General features: G+C 37.9%; 1 protein-coding gene across 1 annotated transcript in view; it reads right to left on the reverse strand.

The window, feature by feature from the left end:
* The window catches only part of BCAR3 (BCAR3 adaptor protein, NSP family member), a gene marked incomplete at both ends in the record, with an annotated part of 73,363 nt that overhangs the window by 20,750 nt on the left and 33,871 nt on the right, over window positions 1-18,742 (reverse strand). The window contains one exon of the mRNA XM_080622596.1: window positions 14,994-15,033. Within this exon, the coding sequence (XP_080478722.1) occupies window positions 14,994-15,033 (40 nt within the window). The remainder of the gene's footprint in view (window positions 1-14,993; window positions 15,034-18,742) is intronic.

Consider the following 18,742-nt stretch of genomic DNA (forward strand, 5'->3'; position numbering starts at 1 on the left):
AGTTAGGTACCCCAGCTGAGTACAATTCAATTCCCAAGTCACTTAGATAATTCTGTAAGTGTGGCTCAAAATGTTTATAAAGGCTTTTTCTTTGTATTTAGTACATACAGTGCATTTCTGCATAAAGCAAAAGATGCCCCTGCCTATGGCACAAAGGCTGGACTAGAGGATCTTTAAAGGTTCCTTCAAACCTAAACCATTCTATGAGTATTTTGTAATTATGTAATTTCAAAAATATAAGTCTAAAATTGTCTTAAGTGCTTAAAACCCCTGAGCTTCTGAGCACAGTTCACTATGTTTTCAGTAAGTAGATGAAAAAGTTAGGAAACCAAATGGTCTGATCAGTTTTATTCTAAAAACTTGGAAGCTTTGCTAAAATGCTCTCCAGCAAGTCTTGAACAGGGCATTTTGCACTCAGTGCCTAAACATAAAGACAGTCAGCTTCAGGTTCATAAAACTGAAAGTTGTTTAAGCTTCAGCCTGAGACAAGGGTGAATTCTAAAGACATTCTTTAGAACAGAAACACACTGTACCCAACCATCATATAAAAACAAACACTTCTGAACAAAACCTAAAAGCATTACTGACAAGCACACTGTGTATTTAGTGCTATCAAAAAGGGCACCTACCTTGACTCTGATAACAGACTTACGATGATAAAAGCAGCAAATTGCTGCAATCAGCATTTGAAAAACATTATAATCCTTCGGCATTTTCAGTTCTGCTGCTTGTGGTTCCTCAAGGCTGAAGATAAACAGCCACTAGTAGTAGTTTTCAGAGGTTTAGCAAGCTTTTTACTATCACCACCACTGCCTGCTAGGGCTGCTCACCCCCTACTCATGTATCAGTCTGCAACACTTTCCACAGCCAAAGCTGATACTATCAACTCAGTGGCCGCTGGCAGGCTTGCTTTCAGCATGCCATATAGAGAGTGCCAGAAGCCCCATGTGATCCCTTTCACTCACCAGTGAAATCCTAGCTCTTCTATCTTGGTATCCTCTGCCTCAGAGATGTATTTAAGCCACCAGCTCAAGCCAAATTTCTCTTCTTGATGAGATACAATAACTGACTGTCTCCCTGTGCTGATAAAGGCTTAATCAGTTGCTCCAGCTCAAACACACAACATCTCTACCTGCATCAACAATATATACACACAACACATAAAAGGTAAAAAACGGAGAGGAAAAACAGTTGATTACTGTTTGATAACTGTTCCTCTTCATGCTCAGGTAAGAATTACACCTTTAGAGCTTAGGTTACCAAGGAAAATGATAAATATGTTTATTTTTAATTAGAAACCCTCTGGCAAGCAGTCCTTGGAAAAAAAATAGCACAAAATCAACACTGTCAGCATGAGCATTATTAGTGGTGCAACCAAGGTACCTTTAGTATTTAAAGCTAGCAATGGGCAGCTTCGGCTTGGTGATAGTCCCATGGGATTGCGCGAAATGCTAGAGGAAAAAGAACTGAATTCAGGAACACCTCTGATTTGGCAAAGTAAACACTAAAAATAAAAAGCAACATTTTTATTTATGATTCTATTCTCTTGCACAGTGTAATCCATAGCTCACTAACCATTAAATCACTTGAAGAATCCATCCTACATACCTCAAGGCAGTCTCAATAACAAATGCAAAAGGCAAAAAACCCTGTTAATTACAACAGCTGTTAAAGACAAAACCTCACCTCCCTAACACCTCAGTTAACAACATTGGTGAAAGGAAACAAAATGTACTAGATTGCTGGCTACAAGAAAGCCTGTAACACTTAAAAAAGAGAAAATTTGAAGAGATCAGCCATTTATAACTGGAATGGTACCAAAAAGTCCAGAAGTCACAGATATTTCAGATCTCAGATTAGGAATAAATTAGTCTCAGGGAGTGGTTAAAAGGAAGAGTTACTTGCCTTTTTCATCAGTAACGTATATTCTATAATTAGTAGCGCACATATATTAAATACTTATTGATGTCTTACTTGCAAGACAATACTTCTCACCTAATAGATCACTTCCTTCCTACATTGACTGAACAATGTGAGTGCCCTCAGTGCTTGCATCAAGCAATGAGATTGGCACATAAACCAAGAAGTAGCACTGGAATTTACACAAAGATTCTCAATCATCATAAACCCCCACAACTTTCCTAAAAACTGACGGTTGGAGTGGCTGTCCTGAGGAGCTCAACATGAAGCACTTCACAGTAGCATGATGCGGTACTTGTGACAATAGAGAAGATGCAGTACTCTTTATCTCTTTCCTAATTTGTCAAGTTCTAGATTGCAAATCCAACCACTATTGTAGTTCACTAGTTAACACATGCATATTTCCCCCAGTCTCAATAGCTTTACGTGTACTTTCATGTCTTACAGAAAGACCTATTAGTTTTGCAACTTTTTGTATGACTCCTTTACCCAGGGATACACTGGAATTAGAACTGAGATAGTTCTCTAGGTCTAGCTTGAACTATATAATACTTAATATAGTTCCTTCCCCCAAAACAAGTAGTAAAAACACAGGGGAGACAAAGAGTGAAGTTTTTGCATATGTACATATGTATGATACATATGTACCTTCCCAAAGCTTTTCAACAGGGCTTACACTCCCCCTTTAGTCTTTTCCCCACTGAGAGCAAAGGGACATAAGCAACATATCTTCAACAGATTCCCTGGGTTCTAGGCACAATCTCCCCCTTCAATGGGAGTAGCACTGCTCAATCTAGAAAGGAAATTTGGCCTAATATGTATTCAACGTGGGCATGTCTATTTTTCATCTAAAAGGTTTGTTACTAAGCAGCACTGAAAAAGAGTTTAAGTGCTACATCCACAGCTACATGAACAGCAGGGCATAAATTACAAATGGTAATTGCCTGTTCCTTATTTCCTGTCTGCAATGGAGTAAGTAAAGAATCAAAAATTACGTACTCTGTGAGAATGACAAATAATCAACCTTAAAAAATAATACTGTATGATTTCATACAGCAGTTGCTGACACCTTTTATCAACAGTATTAACTGGCAGAAAAGAGGGTGCTTTATTCAGATAGTGAATCTCTTTTTTTTTTTTTTTTTTAAACAAAGCTAATGGGATTTTTGTTTTATTTAAGGTTAACACGACTTCTGCACATACAGTTCAATGAAGGGATGACATTCTTAGAAGTCCGAAGCAGAGGCTTTGCATGACTGTGACACAGCAATATGAAAATTAAGACTACTGAATCTCAAAGAGTACATGAGAAGCCTCCGGTGATAGTATGCTAGTTCCTGCACTGCTGCTTTCAGCCAGCGTGACTGAGAACAGCCTTCAGGCTGCTCCAAATTACACTTCATATGTAGATAAGATTTACACTTGTAAATTTTGACTCAGAGAAACAAAGGAGGGTTTAGCCATATTTTCCCTCACCTGTCCTGCAACAATTTGCTGGTACTTTGTTTTCTTAGACTCTACACATGAAAAATAAACCATCTGTTTCTTGTACCTTAGAACATACAATCTTTCTGCTAAATCAAGCTATTGATGTATTTATAATGCCCTTCAGCACCAACAGCTCAACCATCAGCTTCATTTCTTTGTTTTCAAAGATTCTTGCCAAGAACCTTAAAATACTGATAAGCCCTTCATCTGCTTCTAAGAAGAGCTGGCTATAGGAGTTTTTATAAGTATGTTTATTCTGAAAGGATTTCTAAGTTCATAGAATTCAAGGCCCCTTGAGTTTAAGGAAGCTTGATTGTATATTCTATGTTGAGCTCCTAATAGTCCATTAGGAAGAGAAACTAAGGTGTCTCTGCTGACCCTCTTCATGTTATTACAAAGCCTCTAGATTTATTTAGGGTGTTTTCACGGTCTGGTGTAAATTACACTCACCCAGCACTGCACACTGGAACTGTTTCCCTGACACAGCTAAACTCTGTCCAGCTCCACTCACAGCATGCTGTATAGGCAGGAGTCTCAAGCCTTCATAGTGGCTAGCGTGAACCTGCCCTAGGGGAATCCTCTTAGGCTGCTATAATTGTACAGGTTAAATAAAACACAATGTAGAGATAATTTCTCTAAGACAGTTTGGTTTCTTTTCTCTCATCAAAAGAATATGGCTTCAAAGTTTTAGGTGCCTTTAGTAAAGCAATCGAATATCATAAAAATATAGACACTTGAAAACTCACAAGCATTTGGATCCACCAGAAACTATTTTGAACCAAATACCACCCATGTTCATGGAAGTGCTTATAATTCACACACAGGATTTGTGATTTCATGTTACGGAGAAATAACTTGAGACTAAATTAGATGAGGGAATTGGTGGCTTGCCACTGCTACAAATCATTAAGGATTTAAATCAGCCTAACAATATTCAGTGAAATACATGTAATGCTTTAGATTGCTCTCCACTCAGTGAAAGTAACCAGAAAGCCAGCTGTAAATGCAGAAGGCATGGTGTACTGTACAAGGGTCAACCACATACATCTGATACGATACAGCATGCAGCCAAGCCAGAGCACACAGCTCACTGTGGACTGATGATATCATACAGAATACAGATAAGTCCTTATTACACAGTGCATATGCATAGACATGTTGTGAGTGCCTATGGCTATAAAATGGTACATGTAAGGTTGCAACAAAGTATAATATGAATAAAATTTGAAAGAAAAAATAACCTAAAGAAAATCAAAGCATTTAAATCTTCAGATTGAAACATTCTTCATTTAATACATAAGGCTTTTCTCTATAATCAGGTATTTCTTCTTTTTAATACAAGAAAAAGTCCAGACACAGGGGACAACTGCTATATAATTTGTCCATGGAAACAACATCTTCACAATGCCCATTAAGTTTTAGTATTCAAGCCCTTCAGACACGGTCCATAATCTCTAACAAAGTTCTGTGGGGGATACCTCCAAGTACAAGCAGTGCCTAACTGCTTGTTGGGCACTACAAACAAGCCAACTGTTTATTTACAGCTGAACACTTTTTAAAGTGTAGAAAAAGTGAAAGGAAGGGGATGACAATATTGTCAGCAAGTGTAGCTTACTTTCATCTGTCCCTAACTCAACTGTCTAAAGTCTCACCACCTGGCTCATGTTCTACCGTACCTGTGTGAACTCTTAACAGAACTGACTCTTTCATATTCTCTTCTATAATCTCACTTCCTGCATGCTGTTGCTGCAGCTTCTAAGCATAAATCAATAGATACAGCAGCAACTTTAATTACACTTGTTTGCAGTGCACAGGCGTGGTATGGGAGAGGTCAGCATAATTTCTTCCTCCTCTCTATCGCAGTTCCATGAGGCAAAGTCAGAAATATGCTGCAGTTGTACAGGAATAGTGAGAAACCAGAAAATTGCATCTATTTAGCTTTCAATGCTGCTTGAATAAATACCTTTGAAAATCTGACTCATATAAAACCCAGATTGGCAGGTATAAGAATAAAGTGGCCAACCAGTTTACAAACTGTCTACTAGGTCCTAATTTGCACTTTAAGACATCCAACTAGCTTTGGAAAAATCTGATTTTTTATAACTAGACATACAACCTTTAAAGTCATCTGGCAATAGGCACAGTTTTCCTACCAGTTATCTACCTGTTAAGAAGCGACCATCAGGTATAACTGATCCCACCAAAAACTGGCATACATATTCTTGAGCTCCATCTACTGTCTGCCAACCCATGTACAAACAAAGGAATTTTGTAATGTTTCACCTGTCTTTCCTTAAATTTATTCCTTGGATTGAGGAAATGGGCGAAGGGAAGAAAGAAAATATGAAAAGGCATGAACTTCCTTTTGTTCAGAATTAATTCACAATTTATGGTTATATTTTCTTATCTTCCTGCTGGCTAAGATGCCGTTAGTCTAACTTTAGCTTTGCTGGAGATCATAAATGAGCTATTCCTGCGTATAAAAAGATGCCATTAACACAACTGCTAACTTCAGAGTTCTGCTTTTGAAAGCTTCTCCAGTCCTGTCAAAATAAAGCGTTTGTCTGAGATTTATATCAATTCCAAATATAATTCAAAGATGAACAAATTCCATAACTTCACTAGGGTTAGGTGGACACATTTCAAAATCAGCTATTTATCTAAAACTCCTGAAAACCCGAAAATACTTCCTTTTTATACAAAGGGAGATTCTGGATGTTTAGCACTCAAAAATAAAACTCACAACTCACTTGGGCTCTGTCAGAGCTCAGTTTTTCAAGTCTTTATAAGGGGCCTGTCTCCCTCCCACATTTTTGTGCAATACACTCTGATGAAGCAAAAGCAACAAGCTCACCTCAGCTCATATACCTCCTTTTCAGCAGGTAATTAACAGAAGGATTTGAAGGCATAGAGATATTCTACATAGCCAACATAGCATTATACTCCCTCATTTGTGCAGGTGCTTAGTTCCTAATAGTATCTAACATACAAAAACTCAAAGCTACTCCTTTGCCACACATCTCTATTGATGGCATCCCAACTGAAATGTACTAATACTCCTCCTCCTGCCCTCCCCACAGGCCAAACTATGTCAATAGAATGTCTCCAAAAAGAAGCAAGATGTACAGACAAACAGAGTGTACAAGTGTTGCTCTAACTACTATCTATAAGCATAGCTCCTACCTATAAACTAAGAGATTAGGAACTTTACCTCTATAGGTTTTATCAGTAAAGCGTACCTGGAATGGTTATTAATAATCTGCCTTCCACAAACTATATACTCACTCCCCCTTGTGGTTCACAAGCTTATAGGCATTTAAAAACCAGCTGCAGTAGGGCATTGCTGTGAAGGAGCTAAAAATAAATATTTTCATGTCAAGTCAGCTTTTGGTATTAGTCCATCTTCAGCATTACAAAAAGGAACCAACCACATCAGTAATTGTCACCTTTAAGGCATAATGCCTGTGGAACAATATCCAGAAAAAAAAGCCCCAAAAGAAAACAAAAGTAAATATTCCACACAGGAGACACAGCTCAGCAACAGCTAAGAAAAAATCAGCACAGAATTTGTTAGACTACAGTCAGATCTTTGCTGTTGTTAACAGTTTAAATATCTCACATGAAAAGGAGTAAAATTCTGTGTGGTATTCATACCTTTTTTAGATATAGAGATATATATATACACACCTATTCATATATGTATATGAAAGCCTATGGTAAGCTGCAAGAACTCCAGCTGATACTATCACACAAAGACAGCTTTTTCTTCTAGTGTCAACTGACAAGTATTTGCACAGAAATTGAAAGAAAATCAAACTGATTGTACAAGTAAATTAAGTTTTATGCCCTTTACCTCTCAGTTCACACTCAAATCTTCAGATCCCTTTCATTACAGCTGGGATTGCTCTTACCAAGGTAGAGAAAATATTCACTACTATAGTATGGCAATACTATAATTCATCACCTTTCTTTCTTCCTCACAGGTATCACTTTTGTGGGAAACTGCATGCTCTTTTCTGTCAAATGAGGTAATCCAGTGCCTACTGCAATGCAATGGATTGGGTTCAGGATTACACCTTGGCTGAATTCGGTGCAGGAAAGCATGGTTTGTCAGAAATGATTAGTCACTTCAACAATCACAGTATCTGACAGAAGAGAAAACAACTCTGTTTGCAACAAAAGAGGATCACAAATCAAGGCGAAGCAGACAATGTCTCAATGTCTTAAAAGTAAAAACCACCCTTAGTTTTTTATCTTTTAAAGTGCAAATGCATGCCACCATTTTGTAGTATTTCCTTTCACCAACACTGTCATTTTGATTTGGAGATATTACCAATAGAAGTGTACAACTGCCAGCATTTGAGAAGCACAGGCATTGATATTTTGGTGAAAAAGGGTAATTAATTTAAATCCAAGTTCCACAAGATCACTAGAGACGAAAATATTACTTTGCATCTCAAAACTTCTACCCATGTTTCAGATTCAGACCTTTGTAGCTTATGTTTCACATCTGCGAATAAGGCTAACAAAGATACTGAAAAGATTGACTAAGTATCCACTGCCACTAGTATTACTAGTGGTGCCAAGGAAATCAATGCAAGGTAATTTTATAGACACTTTTCACCTCAAAGCTCAGTGCAATCTCAGTACATGTAGTGGCTCTTTTGATGACTCCAGATCAGACATAAGAGTTAACGAGGAATAATACAAGAAGCAGAATACATTAACAGGGTCAAATTCATTATAGGATAGATGTAAGATTAACCCTTAACATGCAAATAGAAACAGTGCATGCTGCAGTAAGAATTAGCAACACTTAAGATTTACCAAAGCATATTCAGCATTACAGAACATGCTCCACAAGCAAAAAATACCCTAAATTCCATTTCAACATCAAGAGAAACGAATGCAAGAGCCACTGCTGAAAGACTTCACAATAAAGGCCAGAATAATTATAGAGCCACTATTCAATTGACTGAAGTCATATGAGGATTCACAGAGAGAAAAAAGCCCTCCCCACAGTACGGTAAGAAAAACCCAAAACCAAAACACACCTCCCATAACAAACACAACTTGACAAAACCCAAACCAAACAAAAAAAACCAACAATCAAATATACATTAAAAAAGGGAAAAAACCCACACCAACAAAAAAGTCCTCCAGAAAACACAAGACACCTCCCCACACCCCACACACCCCCCCGATCTTTGAGCTAAACAGGGCATTCAGGAATTGGGGGCTGGGAAAGAATAAAAAGCCCCAAACAGCAACAGGCTAACTTGGGAATGTCTCTACTCGGAAAACATAATCTAGGACAGCGGACAGAAAAGTGCACTGTCTTGCAGAGCTGTAGACTCAGACTTCCTGCATATTTACTGCAAACAGCAGCTTGGATTTTAGTTATCACTTTGCACCCAAATCATTACAGAACTGCTGACTCAGCCATTTTTTCAGAGATTAGCCTTTTGGTCAAACAAAATCCAACATGAGAAAATACTGAAACTTGGATGTAAGAGTCCATCATTAATTATGGAAAACTACATTCTAATAAATAATACAAGTTTTCAGTAACTCCAAAGAAGTAGGGCAAGATTCTCATAATGATTTTAGGGTAAATGACTACTTGAGAGCTGCGGAATTTCAACTACATATGTACCGCCTTAAAACTTTTCTGAAATCTTCCTGGGCTGCTGAAAGCTTTTAAGAATAACTATCATAAATACTTAAAGAAACAGTTGCACCTTATAAGCAGAGAAAAGACATATCTTATAAGCAGCTTTATTACTACAAAAACAGGATGAAAAGTACAAGACAAGATGATTTAAGTTACTGCAACAGCCAAAACTTATTCCACTAGAAAATTAAATCAAGGTAGGGAAATCTTCCCCCCCCCTTCTGTGTCTCTGCAGAAAAAAGCAGCTAACTCCCAACAGTCAGACTAGAGGTTTTTTATTACTACAAAGGTTACAATGGAATTATTATGAAAAATGGATTTTACTAGCCACGACCCGATTACAAAAATACACCCTGAGAGGGGTTTTCCTCCAGAGGGCAGTGTATAACTACAACTACCGATCAAGCATCAAACCTGAAAGTGTTCATTGTGAGACACATCAATTTAGGTATTCAACATTACATTAGCTCTAACAGGATCTTAGATTTCTGATCTATACAGCTTATATACAAGAGGCAACTTCTGTTTAGTGATGTTTCTTAAGCTTCTGTTCCTACTAAATAGAGAAACATGCGGAAAAAGTTAAATATCTCTGACTGAACATCGCTGACACTGGTAACGATTATTTGAGTTGGATGACAAATCCAGAATGACAGAGAGAGATGTGTAAAGACAGTCAGCTGTATGGGTATACTCCTTTTCTCCTCAACTAAATACATTCCATCTGATAATTCCACCTTGTGTCATGCTGTTGCCCTTGCTGCAGTTGAAACAAGAAGGAAAAAAAAAAAAACCCAAACCAAAACAACACATATGCACACAAGGATTTAAAAAGAACCTCCTGATCATTTGGTGCCTTAGTGTCAGGCATTCCTCAAAGCTCAGATACTTCATGTATAACACTGTCAAACAATGCACAAACCCAGCAAACTTACTGCTCACAAGTCACAGCTTGCATCTCAAGAGGCAAGTCTCCACAGGAGAGTGATACGCAGCAGATCATGAACAGGTATACACTGTACTTGGCAACTTTTCCGGTGGAGTGGGGATTTCTCTAATATATATTTCCATGTCTAAAAAAGACTCCTTGCAATGGAATTCCAATGTCATCAGGAAGAATTTTTTCCAAAACTGTAACTACTTATCATGCTGACACAGATTTTTTTTCCCCCCTAAACTTTCCCAACCATCCATACACACACACACACACACAAACTCCATGTTTAATAGTACCATATTATCTTCTTGGCACAGCCATTAAAATGTATTAGAATATGACAGTCAAATATTCACACATATATTTTACTGATGTCCACAATATTATTAATTTGTGTAATCAACTGCATAAACTGCATCAATAAACCTCATCACCTGATCAAAGTCCTCTGAAGCTGAACAAAATTCACAAAATACTGTTCTACCTTGCAAAGCTACAAATAATGACCAATAGATCAGAATGCCATAAAAAAATGGATTTGGAGTTGAGTTCACAAAATTACAATAATTTCTATGCCAGTTTGCTTCTAACAAAATCAAGGAGGAGTAAAAACAGGGGGAAAAAAATGAACACTGTGGCGCAGAGACAAACAAGAATCTTTCAGTAGAACTCAGAAGGGAATAATTTTTTTCTGCAGCTGTAACTTCCTTAGACCAGTGACAGCTTTTTTTAAAGCCTGAACCTAAATATAAACTTCCCTTGTGATCATGCTGAGCAGATAATCAGTCATAAATTTTGGGTTTTCTCCACTTATAGATCAAACTCCAAAACCTCAGGCCATAATAATACTCATCAACTCAGTGATACGTATTTCTGTAGTCTTTAGCACTAATCCCACAGGAAATGTGACAGGAGGAGGGAAATCTGTTTTTCTTTCTTCCACCCTGATAACAGCCTTAATGACTACAGCACAGACTTCTATTAAAAGATCCTAAAGTATTTATAGTGAATAGGAATGGGATAGAAAGCTATCTTTAGTTCACATGAACTTGATGAAAATTACTCACAAGAACTTCTCTGACACACTGAAATCTGCCAGCACTTGATCCTTTCCCCCCTGCAGGAGTCTGATCTGTGGATGTGCAGACTCAGGGTGTGGGAACAACCTGCTGAGACTACCAATGGATCTACTATTTGGCTCATAAAACTTGTAAAAATCTCACAGAATGTACAACGTGCTATTGTGTCTGTAAATCTCTTTCATGACTTGGTTAGCAGCCCGTCTCAAAGCAGTCTGGCCTGTTTTCACTTCTATCATAAAAGGGTTTTTTGAAAGAGCCATTTAACTGTGACCATGGTTTCAGCAGGACTGTGAAGACAAAGGAAGGGTTGAAACCATATGGACACTTCAGTACTCACGCTTCAGCAAATCAGTACTTTTTTCCTTAGAACTTGCTTTTGCATAATTAGCTCTCTACGTACTGAATGAACTAATACATCAATATTCAAGGTGCAAGAAACTGCTATTTGTTACTTGTAATTTATATTAAAGTTTTAGAAACCATAATGCACCTATAGAGAGCATTCTCTATTAAAAAGCCTTCAGAGGATTAATATAATAATCAGCACTTTCTGTCTTGTATCTTGAACAGAACAGACCAGGAGAAAAAACAATTTATTTTGCCTTTCCTCTGTCTAGAGCATTTTGAAATACAAGGAATTATTTATGTTACTTTTAGTCACCAGATTGTAGCAAGTAAAGGTTTGTATAACAAGCAAATTGATACACTCAGCTTTTAAAGTTTGCCATCACTCTCTGTGACTTATACAGCAATGCCTGCTTGTATTCACTACCGCCACAACAAACACTATCATGTTCTTTTCACTGAGAAACACAGCACATTGGATTCAAAAAAGACAAACGAAAACCAAAACCGTGTTATTTTTTCACAAACCTGAATGGATTTTCTGCATTTTATTTACAGCAGAGTCCAGTTCCCCATCAGGAGCACATTCTCAACAAGTATTATCTCTCTTACGGGACTCACAAGAAACTCAAATAGCATGCTGCAGGATCAGCATGGCTAAAGGCGGGCACAACTAGGACACAGCTCAAGCAGGGCCCGAAGGCCCCAGTCTGAGCTTAAATGGAGCCCTTGCTCTGTGGGTGTGGGTGCAAGTCCTAAGTGAGGCTGGTCAGGACACCTAAGGCAAATGAGTGCCCTCAGGGCCCTGACAGTACAATTTGCTTGGGACTTCGGGTAGATTCTTGGGTAGAATCATCAGCAGCCAGACCACCCTAATAAAACTTAAACTTGTGCCACGTACCACTAGAAAGAAAATCTGCCTTGTAAAAAACTGCATTAAGCCAAAACCTCTTTAGAATAAGATGAAACACTAATTGCTATCGAGACTTTCCATACAATTAGCTTGTTCTAGTTTTGAAGTATGCTTGGTACATCATACAGAACACTCAAGTTTGTGTTTTCAGTCAGTCAATCAACACTTCTCTGCCTAGAGACATTACTAGCTATATTTTCCTGGGCATCAGAAATATGAATCTGTTTCTCAGAACTTCAATATCCTGAATCAGCAAAATCAGACTCCCAAAAGTTCTCATTTTCTCCCTCTTCTCATACTATCACTTCATTTAAAGGTGCTTGTTTCACCACTTAAGCATCACCATCAAAGCCACCAACCAAAGCTGTTAACTGGCACCAACCCTCTTGCTCAAGCTAAATATGTACACATTATATGGCAAACTTATGCAAATGGCAATGTTGGTGCAAGCAACATAGCAAAATGCTAGAAATCTATTTTTCAGCTTTGTAACTTGAGTAGGTTAGTGTTCTGCAGTTCACACTGGATTTAACACTGCCATCAGAATTTATTCAAGAAGCTGGAAAATTTATAAACATTAATGTAATAATTACTACAAGGTGAGTTATAGAAGACAATGAACACGTACTTACTGAAACTTCAGTCAGCAAAGGGGGTTCCAAGATCCTGTTATGAATTCAGGCACATCTTTTACAGTCATAGTAAACTGGTAACAAATTATTGGTGAAAGGCCTCCTTTATTTGGCATTAATGGTAATTTTTTGAGTAAGAATACATTTCTGAAAGCAATTTTGTTACTAACCTGGACTTTTACAGCCAAAAAATGTTGGGGGGGCTAGCAATGTCACTGAACTGGGGACAAAACTCATAGTTCCCTAGAGCGAGGGCACACACAGGAAAAAATGAAAGAGGAAGGAGAAAAGAAGGCGACATAACCCTTGTATTCTCCCTCACAAGACTCTTTTCCCCAGGCTTTCTGCCCCGACATCAAAGTTTTAATAACTAAGCTTAGCACCAGTGCTATTGACAAGAGTCCAAGACAAGCTTCTACTAGAAAAGTTGAAAAGATCAGAAACCACATTTGTATTATAGAACTTGCTGCAACAAGACAAGACACACATATTGATGAATTGGCACATGAAATCTCTGCCTTCTACTTGGCCATATTATTCAAACTGTAACAACATACTCTATATAGCATAATGCAAGATAGACAGTAAATTAAATAGGGCAATTAACATGTCCACCACCTAGTTGCTTTTGACATCCCCTCTTCTACAGTATTCTTCAGAAGGCTCCTGGCCTCCTCTGTCTCTGCTACTTTACCATATCCCAACTTTAGGCTGGAACTGAAGCCAGGGACCTTGCGACACTGAGCTTTTTAGAGCAGAATTCCAGCAGCAGTCCTGAGAGTCCTCTGGCAGTCCCTTTTCCACAGACCTTTGTGTTCTGTTCTTCCTGTTCTCTTCTTTGAAACCCTAATTCCTACCTCCACTCCAACTCTAGTCATAAAAGCCAGCAGAGGACTCCTCCACAATTTCAGGCAAATTAATTCTTTGCACTTGCCTTTGGCAGTGCCCTCTCAACACTGCATTACATATTCCTAGCTTACTTCTGTGATCAACCTGAATGAACCTTAACGTGGACACTCTTAATTTCCATCAACTATGAACACCCACAGAGGGAATTCTAGCAACAGAACCCAGCTGACTGTCTCTCGAGTTCCTTCCTGACCAAAACTCTAACCTGAAGTAGAAATTCAGGTGTCTGAGAAATTCAGGCTGTGCACATGAATAGGTAAAGAAATACTCTACATGAAAGGTTAACCTTTTTTATCGGACACCGTTCAGAAGATTAATGTCTTCAAAAAGACAGGGAACAAAGCCCAACAATTAAAGAAGCCCATTGTAGAGAGACATAACATAGAAGCCAGATCTTTTCAAGGTTCTCAGAAATAATATTCACTTAAATGAAACATGTTGAAAGGTACTAATTCAGTGGAAATTGCAGCACTGCAAGAGACTCTCAATGCAGAATCACATACCTAAGGCGCCTTCCAAATTTTATATATTGCCAATTGAAGACTGATTTTTCAATAAAATTCATGAACGCTCCAGAATAGGTTTTATTTATTCTAACAAAATACACATTTATTATATTTATTTTTTCAGCACTTAGATCTTGTACAAAAGGAAAACAGAATTTACAATTTTGCCAGGATTCCAGTTACTTTTTGGACCAGAAGTGAATTTCCAGCTGCAATGGTAGTAAGTATATCGCTAAAACCATAAACCTAGATCTGACATTTTTATGATCTTTTCAGATGTGTTCCTTCACTTTCCCTGAAATCCATAAGCAATATGGATTCTTTTAATCTACTAACAAAGGCAAGATCATAGGTAGTCACCACAGAACTGAAGATGCCCCAGTATAAAAATGCAACCTACCCCCCAAAGTAAAATGTCCACAAAGATTTCACTGAATCAGACAGAAAGTAATCTGACATGTATAATTATTTTTTCTGTAGCAAAAGATAGACGAAAGCAGTATTTAACTACAAATGAATGGAAATGCTCTGGCAGTGCTGATTATACACCAAATTAAATATTCTGAGTATAAGAAATGGTACCTTACCTTAACATATTCCAAAGTAGGATCCAGAATGTTCTGATCTCTGTGAGAAAATGAAGCAAGGAGAGAGGAAATAAAAAAAACCACATGGTAAGTGCAAATATAACGTCATACTGAAGAGATGCATTCATACAAGCAATAGGCTACTAGGTCACGTTAAAACCCTTGTTAAAAACTGCGTGTTATAGCTAGATCACCTATGCTACCTAACTTTTCACAATATAAAACACTGATTTCTTCTAAGAGGTCAGGTAGTAGAGTCACTAGAAATTAATCTGTGAAATAAAGCTAATTATACAGTCTTAAGCAGAGCAAAAACAACCTTGAAATTTCAAAAGATGCCTGAAAATTCTTACCTAAAATTATGTGAAATACTACCTAAACAATTTGAAATAAATTTAGGAGAGCTTTTCCAATAGGTCCTAATTTTATTTATCTGCATGTTTTCCTATTTAAGCTACTCCTACTGATAGCATTGAGAGGGCATTGCTAACACAAAAAAATAGAAAGTAAAGCTTTCACTTTTTATATAAATAAAACAAAGAATTCATAGGCTTGCAATGGTAGAGTGTTTTATTTTTACATTTGGAAAAATAAAAACACTTCTTGCAGTCTTTTAAAAAGTTCTCAGCATTATCACAATTTCAACATGACAATTATCTGAAAGCCAGATAATCAAGTCATCACTCTATCTAAAAAAAAAAAAAAAAAAGATCTTTTCTGCAAGTTTTCTATACATACAATGGGAAAAGGACCAGAAGCCATAAAAAAAGGTAAAAAGAAACATATTTCTTCAAAGGGTTTTGTGTATTTGTTTTTGCTTGAGAACTAGCAAGTTAACAGAGTTTGCAGCACAGGACTGGATGCTTTCTACAGAACCTGGGATGACACACATGGTGCTGGCCTTCAATACAAACAATTAAGAGGCACAATGAAAACTCTGCAAACTTACAGACAGATCAGGAGCTTGTTACAGCAATCACATTTGCCACACAGAAAACATCTACCCTGTAATGTGTAGAGTTTGTTCATCAAAAGGTTTAAAGGAGGATATTGTTTGTTACATTTTGGGAAGCTCTCTGTGACTGTCACTTTGTGTAGAAACATGTTTTCTTTTGTTTTGTAGCTGTTGTATTTCTGCATTACGACTTCTGTATTGGGAGGGAGAAGTCAGTTGTGTTACTGCAGGGGATTGTGAGAGGGAAAAAGGGGAGGGTTGAGTAGTTTGAGGTAGTGTCTTGTTACAGCATATGAGGGATGGAGGTTGCTATGACGACTGAGCTGGGGGCGGGAGCGCCTTGAAACTTCCAGGAAACTTCTCGAAACTTCTGGGAGCTTCCCGAGGCTTCTGGAAACATCTCGAAGTTTCTCGACGATGAGACCCCAGCGGTGGGGAGAACCAGTGGAAAAGAGCCACGTCAGGGTGTCCGGGTGGGGGGGACCACATGATTGGCTGAAGTCCCGAGCCGAAAAGGTATAAGGGACAGCCTCCAAAAAGACCCGGTGTGCGTTTTGAGGGGGGCGGAGCGGAGCCTCCCGGTGCACCCAGCGCTGTTTTTTTATCTGCTATCGCTTGCTTAAATGAATAAATTTATATTTTAAAACGAGATTGGCTCACTCGTCAATAACATACCCCATAAACATTTGGTGGAAATAGTTAAAATGATGTAACATGGTTTTGAATGTAACTCTGTATTACCTGAAACTAAGTTATAATTTTATACTCAGTTTTCAGTCAGGTTCCCTAAGAGTTTTTAACCCAGAATACCTACACATAGACAAAACAGAGCCCTCCCACTCCTTAGCCCTGCCCATAAATAATGCTGCTCGGCTGTTCAGGCTGTTCATGGGTTACTGTTTCACATTATCCCAATATTTATCCAGGGTCAAGTTCCATTCCCAACTTAGAATAAAAAAAAAAAAAAAAAAAAAGGCAACAACAAAGCTGCTAAATTCTACAGAAATAGAATTTGCACTATTTAAAACTTTTCCCACCCAATATACAAAGTAGGGCTAGCTTGGTGTTTGTACGCACATAAACTACATGCAAACATACCAGAAAAAAAAAACACCATGGGTAAAGCACGGAGGAAAAAGAAAAAGTTTCTTGTCGTGGTTTAAGCCCAGGCTGTGGACTGTGTGGTTCTGATTTACGGCCTGGGCTTAAACCACGACATTTCTAAACAGAAAAAAGCTTTCTTTCTCAATGCTTTGCAATTTGACGGGGGGGGGGGGGGGGGGGGGGGGGGGGGAATTCCCCTTCTTAATCAATTCAGGAAAGTCATTAAGCATGGCTGAACTCCTTTCACATTCAAATGATCTGTGGGAAGTTATGCCAGTACCAAATGCTTCTGAAACACTTTGCAGTTTAGTTCTTCACTTGCCCGTGGAATCTTTCAGGACAAAGCATTTACCAACACTGCATATGCAACACGCTTCAAAAAAAAAAAAAAGGAAAAAGAAACGTCAACAATAACGCAAACAGCTAGGTTACTTGCTTATTTCAGCAGTAAGCATGTTTTGTCATGGACTGCATTTACAAACTCCATTCCTGCAGGCTGGCCTTGCTACAGACTCCACTGTTCCCACCCAAGGTACAAGACAAAAAAACTTCAGGATAGATCAAGCCAAAGCAAAATGAAGGATGTAGAAAAGCTTTAGAAATGAAACAGTCTATTTACTGCTATATAAAGCAGGAAAACCAGAAGAGAGAGATAAAGAAGTGACCTTCATTTCCTTCACCACCCACACGCTTTGAGAATTTCTGCTTTAGGAAATGGAAGGTGTAACAAATCTTTTCAGAAGTACTGTAACATTTGATATAGTAGACTGTTCCACAACAAAACATAGGAAACCCTGTTACTCACCACAAGCACAGGTTATACATAAAGATGTTTATGTTGTAGCCCTGTTCACCCCAGACACCTTTCTCCTACCAGATCTACCCTCTCTCTCTTCCCGTCTTCCTTTGCTGTTCAAGTCTTAACCTTCATGCAATTTTTTGGAAGTTATTTTCAAGGAATGGTAATTGACATGCATTAAATAATAGTAAAGATTAACTACTGCATTTTCCTGTTGCTCAGTTCCACCATAATACTGCCACATTATGTGCAGAAAAACAGATTAAGCAGCTCAATTAACTACTAACCAAATTACTTGATCACAAAACTAACTCCTGAATCTCAGCTCTCTGTCAGCAATGATGATATGCTCCTTTAGGCCATATAATTCCAGCAAAGGAAAACTATAATGTCAGGAATCTAAAAAATATAAATCACTTTGTTTCTCTTTCATTTTCCCTCTCAAGGAATCTTAAAAATGGTGAACCACATTCTCACTTCTTGTATTGGATGATCTGCAGAAAAAATATTAACACTGTCCAATAACTCACAAATCAGATGAAAGTTATTTGCAGGCTCTGCCACCTCTCAAACCAATTAAACTAAAGGTCTGTTTCAATAATACTAAGTTCTTCATCTTTCATCAGATTCTATTACTTTTCAAGAAATGCTAATGTTTATCTTCAAATAAGCTTGTCTTCACACCAGTATTGATTTGCATCTGTTTACCTACAACACGTATGTATTAGAGTCTGCACATTTACTGTGTAAATTGTGGGTTCATAGATTGGATTTTATTACATATTTTGGCTTCCTAATAATCAGATAAACTGTATTTCCGTTCAGATTAAAAACACATTTAATGCAGAAAGGTGTCACCTGCAACACAGAAGTTCTCAGAACACCTCAAGG

Source organism: Psittacula echo, assembly GCF_963264785.1.
Source record: "Psittacula echo genome assembly, chromosome: 7".
In the NCBI taxonomy this organism is placed as follows: domain Eukaryota; kingdom Metazoa; phylum Chordata; class Aves; order Psittaciformes; family Psittacidae; genus Psittacula; species Psittacula echo.